This window comes from Sceloporus occidentalis, unplaced genomic scaffold (assembly GCF_023333645.1).
Source record: "Sceloporus occidentalis isolate IW3139 unplaced genomic scaffold, rSceOcc1.0.p SCAF_5, whole genome shotgun sequence".
Lineage (NCBI taxonomy): Eukaryota > Metazoa > Chordata > Lepidosauria > Squamata > Phrynosomatidae > Sceloporus > Sceloporus occidentalis.
The window spans coordinates 125,301,186-125,317,679 of record NW_028316985.1 but is presented as its reverse complement, the minus strand read 5'-3'; the positions used below and the strand labels follow the sequence as shown (position 1 = coordinate 125,317,679).

Here is a 16,494-nt window from a genome sequence, read left to right as displayed (position 1 = left end):
TGCTATATAATGCGAATACGCATTGGCCAATGCGAACTGACGCTCAAAAAGCCCGTGTGGTAAGGTCCAATCTCTCCGTGAGCAAAGACCCTTTTACACCTTTCCAATAACAGCTGAGAGGTCCAAACACTGGACTTATTCCAACAATATTACATAACAGCAAATATGTCCCAGCTTTATTTAGCAGTCTGCCCTGCACGGTGGTTTCACTAGTATCTTGATCTTGTTTGTTACAATGCCCTCTGTGTTTAGTCTGTGACTGGGAAAGGGCAGAGAAGATAGCCCAAGGCATTTTGATGGGTAGGCAGGACGTTCAAATGGCTCTCACAGTAGTAAAATCATAATAAACAAAAATTGTAAAATGCTTTTAACATTATTTCCAAAATTAGGGGGAACTGGTATGTCTATAAGAAGAGAATCAGCTTCTGTAACAACTGGGCTTTTGCTTTGCTCCACATACGGCAAACAAGAGCTGACGGCACAGATTGGTTGTTGTTGTGTGGCTTCAAGTCCTTTCCGATTTATGGCAGCCCTAAGGTAAACCTATCGAAGGGTTTTCTTGGCACGTTTCTTCAGAGGTGGTTTGCCATTGCCATCCTCTGTGGGTGAAAGAGTGTGACTTGCCCAGGATCACTCAGTCGGTTAGTAAAATATCCCTTCTTATGTACTTGGTTTTGTTATTTACTTATTTTTTTAAAAAAATTTGGCCAGGGATAAATGCTTGTGGAATTTATGCCTCAGGTGACAAAATAATTTGTAGTCCTCTGTACTTTGACAAAGTGTCTTGGCTCAGGCAGCAAGATGACATTTCTACTTGCTATGTTTCAGCTTGTCATTCCTTCTATTCTTATGTTGATACAGGTAATGAAGGCGGCCTGGTTTGGTTTGGTCATCTATGTAGGAGAACTGCCAAGCTAACCATTAGGCTTATGATTATTAGAAGCAACAGATAAGTTACCTTACAAGGATAGTTATCAAAGTCCATTTTCTCACCCAGCATCTACAACTAGTTTCAGTCTCTGCATTTAACTTTCTGAATGACAGCACTTCAAATGCTATGTGCACCAGCACAGTCTCTTGGCACACAACCCAAACATGTGAAGTTTTCACATAACTTCTGCTGCTACCCATGTCTCTGTTGGAAAACTGATATGCCACATGGTCTCCAGTAATTTTATTTTCCAAGTCTTTTTTTCTTTCCCTGGTGAATTGAATCCCTCATATAAAGCTTGCAGTCTTCAGAGAGAGCATTTGAGGACTGGGGCTTTTCCTTCAGCTGAAGGCGTCAACTGTATCAAAAACTTTAGTATTAACTGTGAAAGCATGGAATATAGCAAACTATTCTCAACACGAGAATCAAGGAGCAGTCTTGCTGATGATTTCACTAAACACAGGTTCAAAACTGTTGTTTGACCTCAAAAAGCTTTCTTCTAAAAACAAGACATTTAAATAATAAAATAGTCCTATTGCTGATCTGGGAATATTACCTCTCATTTTTTTAAAAAGATAAGTCGTAGTTCATCAGATATCTTCTATCTTTGAATGCACATACTCTTTTTGCTAGATATGTGATATTGAACACTTAAATAGTAAATATGCCTTCCAAATACCTTTTAAAGAAGCCATTGAATTACATCTTTACAGATAAATAGAGAAGCCTTGCTTAAGTGCAGATATTTATATTTGCAAACAACTGTATTCAAAAGTCCTACATTCAAAAGTCCTGCTTTAGGATGACCAAAGACCTGCACAACTCAAGTATTTCTTCTAGAACAAAAATTACAAGCAAAGTCCTCAGGCCAGTTCTAATATGCAAGTAATTTCCTTGGATGGAGATGTGTATTCTTATCTGGTTCCAAATATGTATCAAGTCAGTTTAGTGGGACTAGAGATGGGGAAAAATATTACTACAACAAAAGCCCTAGGTGAAAAATCTATCCATTATTTTACTTGCAACCCGCTTCCCATCCTTCTTTTGAACTCAGGTGAGAAAAAACAACTGTATACATTTTTGAAAACTCAATTTCTCACCCAACTTACCAAAAGCCCTTGTCTTGCATTCTTTTTCTCTCCCTTATATTCTCATCTCCATATTATTTCTTTAGCTCATTGATTCTGGTATGGATCCCAGAAAAGGTCCTAGGGTTAAAGGCTTCAAAATGCATTTTCTGGAGCAATGAGGAGCTTTTGTGCAGTGTTCAGTGTAGAATTCAGAACATCAGGTGGGAATTTTCTCATGTTATTGGAGCACTGGTTTTTTTGCCCTCCCTGTGACTGTTAGGTTTAGAGTAGGACAACTTATGTTTTGTTATGTGAAATGTAGTAATTGTGTAGTGTTGCCATGTAGCCTGGGAGTTGCTGCTATTTTCCTTGCTCTCTGCTGGATGGCAGTACATTTCAAGAGTTGGAGTCCATTTGGGCTTGCTTTCACTGCTTTGTAACAATTTGTTTCACTGAAGGTACAGTTAGAGGATGGTGATCAAATAAGCTGATTTGACAGGAGTTTTATGAGGGTATTGACTTATGACCTAATTTGAATGAGCTATTATCAAATTATGATTGGAGTGGATTTATAATTGATTTATGACTCTCATTATGGCTATGATTTATTAATAACCTGTTACAAATGTCTATTTACTACTGGATTGATTGTTGATGGTGTTTGACTGATTTAGCACCCCTGTAAATGCATTCAAGTTGTGGTCATTTATATAACCCATGAAATCAGTGTCCGGGCCCCATTTGTAAGTGCCGATGTAATTCTGCAAGCCTGAGGCTCTTTTTTTTTTTAAATGAGAAGTAGTTTTGAAAATATCCCAAAGAACTAGCGTTTCAGTAAAGAATTAATCAAGTAATTTAAGTGTATTAGCTCTTGTGTGCTATGGAAGACTTTATTAATAATACTGGAAAATGTTAATGCTAAAATTCCATACAAGTCAATCATTTTTGTTTTGTTTATTTAAAAAAAATCACTTTTGTTGGCAAATTTCCAATTAAATTTTATTTCTTTGGTTCTTGGTGATTACTACAAAGTAAACGCAAATGTTTGTTTAGAATGTTGTGCATATATATATATATATATATAGAGAGAGAGAGAGAGAGAGAGAGAGCTCAATAGGTCAGGGTGACCTATTTGTCCAGCCAAACAGATGTCTGCTATCCAAGAATGCAATTCCACCTCTCATCCATACAATTTAGAAATAATTGCATTGTTCTCTGAATCTGGCATTTTTATGAATTAGTTTACTTTAAAAAGTGTAATGGTAATGAGTATAGAGACAATAAACCTATTGCACTTTTCATCTGGGAAAAATTCCAATCTTAAACAATATGTTCTCATGTGTGGCTTGAGATGTAAAGATGTGGAAAATTCAAGCCTGTTGAAAGGCACAAAGCAACTTTTCCCCAGTTCAAGATGGCTGGGAATGGTGTGAGATGTACTCAAACTCATCTAGAGGGAGGGCAATTGGGTGAGGGAAGCTGGAAAAGAGGATAATTTTGTAGTTGCTGGATATAAAAGTGAATTTAAAAATACAGTGGCTTGACGGTTGAAAGCTGAAGATGCATGCAATAGAAAGATTGCTCATTGCCTTATAAGCTTTTTTTATTCTAACTTTTTTTTCTAGTGTACCATTCAGCTGAATGCTGACAGACCCAGCTGATACTTCTGCTTCCTTCTCTTCCTATGTTCATATCCCAATGTGGAAGGGAGCAGCACTGAGCTTTGCTTTGCAACTGGAGGAGGAAGAGGCAAATGCAATGGTGATGTGGTAAAACAACCTACCAGGCAAGAGAGAAGAGATGGGCTAACACTCACATGTCAGCTATCTGGGAAATAGGTGCCAGTATTAAATAAGAAACTCATAAAGGGTTCACAATCACCAGAACAGTGAACAATCTTTAATATAATGTGTGGGCCCTGAGTTTAAGGGATTTGTCTTCAGAGATTAGATCCACAGTGCAGCTATGCACTGGGTCCTTTTTTATAGGATCCCTGTCCAAAAATGAATATGAAAATCTGCTTTAAGTAAACATCTAAGTATTCAGCGGCTGTTTAATATAGTACAGTATATCATCTTAACATTATCTTCTGTCATATTACATTGGTAGGCATGGTAGCAAAACCTTCGAAACTGTTCCACACACACACACACACACATATATATATATATATACACATACCAGCATGAGCTATCAGAAATATCATCCTTCCCCAACTTCTCCATCCCCCCTCCCCAATTTTAAAGAGCAAGTATGCTGGATCCAGGCAGTTGCGTTGCTGGTGTAAGCTGACATCACTTTATGTGTGCATGCAGATATTTCCATCTCCAAACAGTTAAGCCTTGGGATAAACAGTGACAGCTTCATATCCCTCTGGGGGCCTCATGCGAGCCCTTGCATGAGTTTCACAGTATAACTGCCCCTCCACAAAGAAGTAGCCTTTCTGCTTCAGGTTGAGGCTACAGTCGGAGCACACGAAACATTCTGGATGCCTGTGCTTATCTCGTGCTTTAACAACTGGACCACTGCATATAAAAGAGAACAGATATTCTTAAAAATCAAACAAGCTACATTTTAATAAAGAAGTGATAACTATGGGGCTCAACAGACCGCCCCAAAATGTTGGGCTGGAGCTGCCCATTTTTGCACCCGAGGGACAGCACAGCAGCCAAAATGCGCAGTGTCTCTCAGAACCAAAAAGAACCTGCTAAAAGCAGGCTCTTTTTATTGTGCATGCTGGGCACCATGACTGTGTCATTGGCGCACGGGCATGTGCCGATGATGCAAGCACAGCACAACAAGGTCTGGATGCTGTGCCACGCTTGCGCCCTCTTGGTGGCCCCCTTGTGGATGGGAGGCCGCCATGATGGCACCGTCCTTACAGACTAGGGTTTGGGAGTGTGCAGTTGCTGTGCACTCCTAAACCCTTATTTTGGTCCGAGGATGGCACTTTCCACCCATCTGTACCGGGCCTAAGATTTAAGTTCACTATGTGAACTTTAACCTTTCTCACCTGATCCTATGACATATCACACCCATTCTGATTAGAGATCTTTTGGGGAGGCACCCCACTATGGCTGAACTTTATAATATAATAATATAATAATATATAATAAATTTTTATTTATATACCGCCCTGTGGTGAACCAATCCAGGCGGTTTACAACATTAAAATAACATACAGCATAAAAACAATGTATTTCCCTCCCCCCTTAAAAAGTTATTAAACAACATATCTTTAGTGAGAGCCAAACTAAGAAAGTAAAACCAATACATTTTACAGAGTATGCCGATATTATTTATAGTGCTTTCCCAAAGCATCTGCTTCTAAGCCTTTTTATAAATGGTTGTATGCCTAATAAAGGTTGTCTGACTGAAAAACTGGATGAAATATTAAAATTAAACCAAAATAGCCCAAACAGTAATTTATAACTTTGAACTGCTTACTTTGTAAGCACTCTTTTAAGAATCAGTGCCTGAGTTTACTCTTTACCTACCCCCTCCTCTGTTTTATTTTTTCGCCTTTTACTGTAAACATGTGGGAAGGGGCAGTCGTGTTTTATTGACTGTATGTAAGCCCTTCACAAAGCAGGGTAAGGAGCTTTACATAAAAAAAAACATTTTGATTAACAATGAAAGATGAATCCCACCTATTTTTTATGTGAGCTATTTTGCATATTTACTCTCTGAATCTATTAAAAGTAAATAAAATATCTTACACAATTCCATTTCCACACTTGTCACACAAAGGCACTTTAGGTACACTTCCTCCACCAGCAGCCACCTTTGTTACTGGTGCCTTCACACTCCTTGTACCAACGGGCCTTCCATCTGAAAGAAAAGAAGAAATGCCACTCGTGTTAATAAGTCCAAGACCAATTATTTTACAAATATATTTTAAGAAGTAAAAGTTTAGAAATTGGCGGCATCTTGATCAATATTTATGAGATCTTAAGCTGGACGTATGATGTCGTATGTTATAGGAGTCTTATAGCTATGTCTGTTGTAGCTACATGTGATGATGCGGAAGCATGGCCTTTATTCATGAGCATTTTCCTTTTCACAGTGTTAGAATTTCTTGAATTAACCTTCTCACTATTAAATCATCAATTTTTTTATAGTCAGATTTTGAAGGCAAAAAACTATTTATAGATTATTTATTTATTTATTTATTTAAATATATTGCTCTGTGATCGTATTGTTTTGGGAGGCAGACCAAAAGTTTATTTTGTCATGTCCTAATAATAAAACTCTTATTTAACTTGAATACAGTATCATTGTGCAAGACATTTTAAAATATATATTTAAAAACAAAATACCAATTGCCATTTACTAACAGATGTTGGTTTCACATCTTTAGCCTCTCTCTTTTAGGAACATTTTTTCCTAAAAGAGAAAATGACACATCATTGCACAATTAATTCAGATGTTCAGTAAAATAATATTATTATTTTATTATGTTTTCTTAACTAAGCTCCTATTTATTGTACCATCAAAAATACATTATCAATGACCTCCGTACATACTCTCTTGACTGATTTTGTTACTGATGTCAGTTAAATGTTATGTATGTCAGCTATGGGTTCTATTTGCGTATTTACTTATGGAATAATACTTATTTATAAATAAATCATGTTTCTGCTATTATAGATCTCAAGGTGGCAGGCATGTAGTTCCCTGGTGCTCTCCCATCCTCACCAAACCTAAACATACAGTGGATCCTTGTTATACGCTGGGGTTTGGTTCCAAGATCCCCCGTGTATAACAAAATCCGTGTATGCTCAAGTCCCATTAAGTATAATGACATAGCAAAATGGTGTCCCTAATAAAAAATGGAACATCAAGGTAAATTTATACTTTTTTGGAACATTTTCAAACCGTGTATGCTTGAATCTGTGTATAAAAAATCCGTGTATAAGAAGGGCTGACTGTATTTAGTTTCAGGGAGGTGCTGTTCTGGAAACAAGTATGCTTACAACCTATATGAAATGAATGAAAAACAGCAACTAACCAGACTCTTCAGAGACCATGTCTTGGAGCACTTTAAAGGAACCAGACTGGCGTGGCTGACTAGGTCCTTGCTGATTGTCATGGAGCATTCTGTAAACGTCAGACTGGGGCACCGCTGGTGGGACTGGGTCACTGCCAAGTCAATAAAGGATATGAAAGAAAGATGACTGATCAATACAGAATGAAAGGAGGGAACAGCAGAATGTCAGTTATTAATGCAGAGAATACAATTACTCGGTTGACCGTTATATAGCATAGCCTTTTCTCCCCTTACAAGACAGGCCCCAGAAACCTCCTTAAGTTGTGCCCAGGGTATTGGCTTTGCTCAGTGAAATTTTCAACTTCTTTGAATGGGGGCACTGAAATGACAGAACACCCCCACAACAATACCACATCATAAAGTACTTTTGAATTTTTCCTTAGTGTGAACAAAACTGTGTTCTATTAGAGGAGGGAGTTGTTGACTAAGGATCAGAAGTTCAAACCTTGCTTGAACAGGCAGAACTTTAGTGGGCAGACAGACATATGGTAGTTGTGAGAGGGAATACTTAAAATGGAGCCTAAAGAAGCCATTTTCTATGGCCTCACAAACTGATCTTTGTGACTCTTTCTCTAACAGCTCTGTTCGAAATAGCTAACACAGCAACCTTGAATTTTTAGAACTAGATAACTGCCAGAAGCTTCAAAGGCAAGGCCTGAACAAGAGATAATTTGCTGTGCTTGCTAGATTCAAAGTAGAAAGATAGGAGATGTCTGAGTTTTGGGATGGAATATAGGGTCAGCTTGATAAGGAGATTGGCTGAAGCCAAACAAACAGAAAGGGAAGCATTTGATGGGTGACAGTTGTAGAAATTGATGTGTTGGACCAAGAATAAAGCAAGGATGTTTTGAAGATAAGATGGAGACATCAAGAAGATGTCAAGTTGACCCAGACAGTTGGACAAGGAATGGATTTGGAAGTGCCAAATAAGTTTGCGCATATCAAGTAGAAGTGTAATATGTAATCAATATAGGAGGAGTTGAAATTGCAGCTTGTAACCAATTATAAATCCAAATTATGCATTCATTATTGTAACCACAAATTAACTGTTTGCAAGAAAGAAGGGCTCCTCTCTTTTGAGGCACCCTTGTGCACATGTATATCTGGCTTTGGATAATAAACTGCTTCCTGATCACGAAAACTCATCTCTTTTGCCTGTCTGTTGGGGTCCTGAGACTGCCAAAATCTCAAAGAGAGCTGGGGTGACACAGTCACACTATATTCTGCTTTCAATGTTTACAGAGCAAGTTCTACAGAGTCTGAAATTTGGAGTGTTGACCGTGAACTTTAGTCATCTGACCTCCTATTATCACTTTGTTGTATGAGTTGTGGTGAGGAATAACCTTTTCCCCAGGGCATTTCCTGTGCTGCTTTGACTATACAGCATTCTACTGACAACTTGGAAAACTGGTCCATACAAGCCCAAAGATCATTCCATTATTATTCTGTCTTTCTTCAGATTTTGTTCAAAGCAGCTCACAAAACAAAATGTAGGAAAAGTCCATTTTAAGAAAGTGAGCATGAAACAAATAAATACAAATTAGCATTCCAACAGTCAAAATTAATAGCAGCAGCATATCCTAAATTCATTGAGCCAAAGATAAATACAGTTGTCCCTTCATTTTTGTAGACTTCGAGTCAGCGGTCTCAGTCTTTCACAGACTGGCAAGCAGGGAGGGTTAAAATAGCATATACACCCATGGTGGGTATGCGGAGCTGCGCCTAGTAGTGCGCAGCCATTCCAGCCAATGGGTCTTGAATATTTGCAAATATCCATTTTCGTGTGGGTTCTAGAATGGGTTGAGTTCTAGATCAGTGTTTCCCAAACTTTGGTCCTCCAAATATTTTGGACTTCAGCTCCCAGAATTCATGACTGTTGGCCAAGCTGATTAGGGCTTTTGGGAGTTGAAGTCCAAAACTGGAGGATCAAAGTTTGGGATCCATTACTCCAGGTAAGTAGGTACAGGATAAGACAATCAAGGAGACATTACTAAGGAGAGTATATTAGAGGCAGAGCGCCAACAAAGAAGTCTCTGTCACCAATTGCTATCTCCCAAACCAAGGTGGCTTCAGCCAGAGCACAACATCTCTTTAATGATAAGCCATGGATAAAACAGCTTTTGAAGAGAGCTTGGAAAATTAACTTTTGGGGATGATTCCCAAAGAGTAACTTTTCCAAGCCCAGTTTTAAAATATATTTTATGTATAAATACAGGGCAAATCTTTTAACTGCTTTCTATAAGAAACCAGAGTTAATCACTTTAGATTGAGTTTAAGATAATAAATAGTCATCACGAAGGCCATGGCAATGTCTCATAAAAGAGTTGGGGTGGTCTTAGTTACTAGACACAAAATACTCCAGGGTAGTAAGATAGCAATTCTAAGCTTATGCCTAGTGAAAATTAACTCCACCAAGAGACACCTCAGTCCTTTTTTTTTTTTTACTGGAATGGTTCCCAAAAGCATGTTTGCCAATACTTGTAATATGATAAATGGGCATTCATGCCAGGATTCCTGAGTGATAAAGTCTTATTAAGTATCCCAGAGAATCACATCCACAATTAAGCAGGTTTCTCAGAGCACAATTTTTTTTTCTGATTTAAGATGTTAATTTTCCAGCAGACAAGCATAATAAAGGTTTGTCTACGTTTTTGTTACTAGTATGGTCTCATTCAGTGAGAACATAAATATCATTTTTTTCCTGGTGAATCCAAAATCCAGATCAAATTTTATGGTCTTTTAAAGCCTCTGTCCCTGTTGCTCTAATAATCACTCTTTTTACGAAAGGAGGTGGAATTGAGCTTTCAGTCTACATGAACATACTCTTGTTGTAACATTCAACACCACGAGAGGCAGACTTGCAGGCTTTTGTAACTCCCAACAGCATCAGGTTTTTCCCCTCCTGTATGATTTTTAATCTTTATCTTTATCAGACAAAGAAGCTAGCAACTATTGAATGCCAGCATAATGTGTTTTTTGTGCCTTCTGGTTGGCCCAGTAATGGCAAGACCAATGAGTATTTTGGATTTCATTTAATGGTCAATATGGCTGCTCCTGCATTTTTTTGCTCATGTTACTGATGAGAAAAACCTTATCTGCCACAGTTTAAAGATAACTGCATGTAGTTTTAAAGTTTTTGCCCTATTGTTAATTTATTTTTGAGACAGGATAAGATATATTATGTGTAGACCTTTCAGGGTATGGCTAATGACTTATTTAAAAGGTGAGCACAAAATAGATCTGATAAAAACAGTACAAAGCATATTTTTTTATACCAGAAATGCCCTGATTAAAGTAACATCCACCAAAAATTATTAGACAATAATATAGGAACAAGGATTATCCAAAGGCCCTAATTTTATTTAAAATGGCCTGCATGTATGCTAGGATGCTATAAAATATATCCCTCACTTCTGAACACCATTTTATTAACAGATGCAATATATTTATTACTATCTTTAATACTGTAATATTTTTAAAAATCACCCAAATGTTTTTTGGAACTTAAAACTCCTCCAGGAAGAGAGTGACACTAGGTTTTATGTGATGATCAGTAATAAATTAGAACAACCAATTAGATGTGCAGTACTACATTTCCAGTGAGACTTACGGTTGAGTAAGTGTGCACAGAAGTGGAGCATAAGATTGTAATCCTAGACTCACTCACTGGGAATAATACTTTATTAAACACACTGGGATTTATACAGGATTGTTGACACAGTTCTTTCATTTGTTGACAGAGAGAAAACTGGTGAAAAAAATACACCCATATCATGTCTTCCATTAAGCATTCATACAAAGGGCTACAAATCATACCCCACTGAAACGAATGACAAAAGGAGCACTGGCTACATATTCAGAAATACATATTTAAAAACTGATACTATTTAGATAGATTTAAAAGCCTTAATGACTAATGAAGCAAAGAACCAGAAATGGCAGCATTATTCATGCATTAGGAAATAGGCTAAGCACACATAGTGGCTTCAGTTACCTTATTGGGGTTACTTCCCCCAGTGCTGTAGAAACCTGCCCTTGCAGTGTTTCCATAATATTGTCATCTGAATACAATTGCATAGGTGTGTTAAATTGAGCATGTACAATCTTGACACCAGGAAGTTCCATTTCTAAGGGAATGTTGGGGGCCATCTTAGCTGCAGCTTTCAACTCAGTTGGACAAATAGTGCTAACAGTGCTAACTGAAGAGGGTGTGCTACGTCCGCTGCCGCCGTCAATACCAGAAGGAGTACTGCATACACTGTGCCAAAAACCAGTACAGGAGAAATATGTGATGCAAACCAGAGAGAAAATTAGAAATGAAGAACAGGAGTTGCAAGTGCAAGAAAAGAGAATCAAGCTAATGAACAAAATGCAAGAAAATTAAAATGGGATCCAACTTTTATAGTCTTTCTTTATGTCATTCTGCATATATGTCTAAATTTAATGAAATTATCATGCCCACATTCCCACTGTGTCAAAATCTGACACATGATTATGTTAAGATATTGATTTGACCAAATTCATGACATAAACCAGCATTAGATGGAAATTCAGAAGTTCTCTTGCCACTCCCATGTTCAAAACAACACAATTTTTTAATATTTACATACTTCTGTCTTAGATAATAGAGACCATAGTGCCAATGTATGTTTTTGATGCTTCCATAACACTTTAGCAACACCAGCAATCTGTTTTCTCACCATGCACTGGTTTAATGGTAGATACAAGTCATCCTAAGCACAAGTGCATAGGTAAAAGATAAGCATGCTTACTATTTTTATGATGATCCTCAAACTATTCAAACATGCCTAATAAACATTTTCTTGCATTTATTTCAGATTGACAAGGGAAGCATGCTTTTACATTTTTAATCACAAGCTCTCAATGGTCCAAAACAAAAATTATATTGACTAGGAATGTAATATTGATGGTTGACACCATTATTTTTCTTGGTTCAGAGCTGCTGTGTGGTATAATCTTATCTTGATAGAAAAATCTGCCCTTTCACTTGCTCACAAGCTCTTCAGTAAGCCAGAACATCATATATGGTAAATTTTATATTAAAAAAGCTTTATTTTCAAAATCATTGCTTTTATTGCTGTTCCTTAAAGACAAGGAGTGTTTCATTCATCCCTTTGCACCAGTTAGCTGATTTGTGCTATCTTTTGTAGCTGTCATTTGTCCTATGAAGCTGTAAGTATGAGAATACAGGTGTAGCATTCTGTGAATTTTGCCCCTGCCCTGTAAATAACATTGGTAGGAGTGATTTAAATTTTAAATAATTACTGCATCAGGAGAGGATCAAAACCTTCCCTGGTAATGCTGCCCTGACGAAAGTCAGAGGCGCTACCACCTGCCTTAAAATTTAATAAGTATTTTACAATTAAAAAGTAGCTGCAGAATGTAGTAGTCTGTCTCTTACAAGATATATGGTTTTACCCTCAATTTCACAAGGTGTATTACTTTCAAAAAGAGAGTCATCTATTAGAGGTGATGTAATATGTTACAAGTTACTCATACTGTAGACATCTGTGGGGAAACTATAAAGCCTCTTTTAGCTAGAAGACAATCGGCTGCTTTTGACCTAGTCACTGGAAACTTAGTGTCCCACCATGCCAATAAACCTATATGACAGAATTTGAGAAGTTACTTTTGGGATTACCACTCCCAGAATCCCCAGTTAGCATGCCTTTTGGAGTCGTGGGAGTTGTCACCCCCCAAAAACGCAATTTCTCCACATTCCATCTACATGATAGGTTTGCCACCATAGATTTATAATGTGTGAAGCTGCTCTAAGGATGAGAGTTCAGGTATTTACTACTGCATTATAACATAAATACTGTAAGACCATAATGCAATGTCAGCTTTTCCTGCCTTTGTATGAAATGTCATCCTCAAAACACGAAGTTATCTTCCCTCAAGGATATCATGTGGAATTTATGTAGGACCATGTTGTCATACCCTTTAAGAAATGCACATTCCTTACCATCAAAGGCAAGTCAAAGAATTCCAGAAGCATCTCACATGCGCCAACACAACTATGCAGCCAGTTTTACAGTTGCCAGGACACTCAGCCAAATATCCATACAAGGGGACAGCCATACAGCCACATGCTGTTACTAAGAAATAAAATAATCTTCAGAAGCTGTAAGCAAGACTGATCAGTAAGGAGAGTGTTAACTCCAAAAGCTGAAGAACAGAATGAAAAAGCCACATACATGTGTTGGTATAAGCAATAAAACACTCCACAATGGTGCCAGAGAGACTTGCAGGTGAGGATGGGTAGTTACCAAAATAATTTCTGATGTCCACCAGTAGCAAATATTATATTTCTTAGGTACAATGTTGCTAGGTTAATGGCAAAGCCATCCTCACTGAAATAGTCCCTTTTTTCTTATAAGAGCTCTTTTTCAAAGGGTATAGCCACATTCTAGAATTAAAGCAGTTGGATTCCACTTTAACTACCATGGCTCTATCGTACAGAATCCTTGGATTTGTTGTTTGGTGAGGCACCAGAGCCTTCTGACAGCACAGTCTGAATACTTCACCAGATACAAACAGAGTTATAGCAGTTAAAGTGGTTCCAAACTGTTTAAATCTCCAGTGCGGCTACACCCAAAGACAATTGTGTAATATGACCAAAAGAGAGGAAAAAAATGAGAGTGCAGGTACTCAGTTGGCACCTGATTTGGCAAACTTTCTCTTAATTTCTGGTGTTACACCTTTTTAAATCCCCAGGTCACATGTGATATAGAATCTTACAAGTTATCAAAGAATGTGACATGAACAAAAATATCTCCATCAGACCATATCTTTTCTGTTTCTTACATTCCATCAGAATACTAATGTGTTTTCTCCTCTTGTTCTTGTTAGCCACAAATTAAGCTGATATGAGATAATGTGGCAAATCCAAGATGTTTTGCTGCCTGAGATAGGGAAGAAGTGGACTAGATTGGGAGGGCTACTTGTTTTAACAATCCTAAAAGCTGAGGTCAGCAGACTCTTTTAAGGTATGCAGGATAGGCTGGGTGACACACATAGCTCTGTCCTCAAAATACAGAAACTAAGCAGATAACTAGCTGGGTAGGAAGCTATTACTGTTGTTCCTCAGCATCTGCTGCCTGCTCTGATTTTCCCATTCTGCCTCATGCTTGAGCCACATCTTCCTAAACAGACCTGCAGCTGTTTTCTTTTTTTCTTCTACTATTTTAGATCTATTATGAGACTCAATGAATCTCACCCACGAGACCCTGAAAATGGTATTTTTGCAAATTACAGTTTTCCATTAATGGGCATTTCCAGGAGTTGTAACTCTCCCAACATAATTTTTCAAGGTTTTCCTGCCAGCTATATGTCACTGTGAAGGGCCTTCTGCTTGTGTGGGGCCTTCTGCTTGTGTGGGGCCTTCTTCTGGTTCTGAGCCAAGAGAGGCATGTGTGGTATATAATATGTGATATATAAATATGCATGCATATTTTGTGTACACCACTTTGATCTTCTGGAAAAGCGGTATAAAAATAAAATTTATTATTATTATTATTATTATTATTATTATTATTATTATTATTATTCCAGGTTTTTCTTTTTAAAAAAACAACAGTCCTTCAACCTCATAAAATATGTTAGTTTTCAAGTTTGAACTCTATTCACCAGTATGTATAAATGATCTATTTATTGAAATTAACTGGTTTTGGATAATAATAATAATAATAATAATAATAATAATAATAATATCTTTATTTATAGCCCGCCTTTCCTTGGTAGATCAAGGCGGGTTACAAAGTACATAAATGTACAATTCCACAACAAACAAATACAACAATAAAACAGCAATAAAAACAAGCATGACTCTTGTACTGTAAGTCTGAGATATGTTCCCAGACTTAGTGCAGATAGTGAAAATCACGGATGATAGTGAACCCTCTATGTCCAGTGGAAGTTGACCATAGAATTGCACTGGAGGATCTCCAGATGCCTAGAAAGAGCGCATTCTTTCAGATGCAGGTAAGTGAAATTTCGGTGCTGTGGATATGGGGGTCATACTGGGCAGACTGCTGTGATCCTGATCAATACTGGCACTACTAGGTATGTCCCATGATATAAAAACCAGGTCACTCTCTGTGATTTGGGTATGACATTTTGATTTTAGGTTTACATATGTGGTGAAGCACACAATGTAGTCATTAGAAGGCTTTACAACATACTAAAGTAGCCATGTTACTGTTTGAAGTTGAGTTTGGAGTAGCCATTGCATGTTACTGTTTGGAGTAGCCATTGCAAAACCATGCATCTAGTTACGAAGAGATTTTATAACCTGCTTGAGACTACAAAAGGTTTGGGCCGAATATTGTGCTTGTGTTCAAAGTAGCCCATATCCTGGAAAAAAAGGGGAAAGGATTACAAAAACAACTTTTTAGCCTGTCACTGTATAGTTTTTCCTAGAGATTAGCTAACACACATCACAAGTTAGTGAGTTGTAATTGATAGAGTAGCAGGAGTAATACATATGTTGTTACTGTGGAAAAGAGAGAATAAATAGAATCAAGCCAAAGATCAGCACCTTCACAGCTGCAAAGATAACTGCACAGAGCAGGGAGTAAAAACATAGTAGGACTTACATTTGTGTAAACTTAGTATCAAATAGGTCCCCTTGAAATCAACAGAATTTGCCCCATGATTCTATGTTTAGTCAGATGCAAGTCAATTCCAATCGGGATCACTTCTGTGAGTTTGCACACACATAGATTTTTAAAATTCAGCATGTAGTTTTCAGTGGGTTGTCCTCCATAATACACAAAAATGCGATTCACTGTAGTCAACCCTCTAGCAGAGAACTATTTGTAATAATTGGTTTTGCTTTCATGGATATTTGTTTTAAAGTAAATATGCTGCAGAGCATCTCTAGGTTTTGGACATCAGAAAAGGTGGAAAACGGCAAGAGCTGGACTAAAAGAATATGAAACAGAAATTGTACATCTGTTGCAAGAACAAAAACAGCAAATAAATCTTACAACATGGTACTTACTTTTCAGAGGCGTTTGGTATTAGGCCCCGCAGCTGTCCATGGAGAGCATCATGTATATTGCCAGATGAATACAGCCCAATTGGAGAGTTATAGGCAGAACTCACCACCTGCCTTTTGTCATCCAGATTTGCAGCCGCAACAAAAGGCTGGGCTCTCCTGTTGTGAGCTGTACCAATAGGCTTGAATTCCTGTGCATAACAGGCAGACAAAATACACAAAGCTACAATGCACATTTAAGCCAATAACAAGCATTGCCTCTAATTATTAATAAAATGCATTTTGCAACGAACTGACAAAGGCTTTGATTTAGTAAACCACTAAGCAAGCATCCTATGATTTGCCACAGGAAATGTTGCCATTAATGTCATTGTTAATTCTTGTAGAAATAACGACAGACTTCTAGGCATTAATATCTTTA

General features: G+C 37.5%; 1 protein-coding gene across 2 annotated transcripts in view; it reads right to left on the bottom strand.

Moving 5' to 3' along the window:
• Positions 1-4,022: 4,022 nt before the first annotated feature.
• The window catches only part of PDLIM3 (PDZ and LIM domain 3), a 36,194-nt gene continuing 23,722 nt past the window's right edge, over positions 4,023-16,494 (bottom strand). Inside the window, exons 4-8 of one of the 2 annotated variants that reach the window (XM_089525355.1) lie at positions 15,366-15,427; positions 11,046-11,309; positions 7,013-7,143; positions 5,721-5,832; positions 4,023-4,526 (exon numbers count right to left, since the gene is read on the bottom strand). In XM_089525355.1, coding sequence (XP_089381481.1) covers positions 4,337-4,526; positions 5,721-5,832; positions 7,013-7,143; positions 11,046-11,309; positions 15,366-15,427 — 759 coding nt within the window. In that variant the 3' untranslated portion in view covers positions 4,023-4,336. Of the gene's footprint in view, positions 4,527-5,720; positions 5,833-7,012; positions 7,144-11,045; positions 11,310-15,365; positions 15,428-16,076; positions 16,265-16,494 lie in introns of both variants that reach the window. The other variant, XM_089525356.1, reaches the window with a different exon arrangement.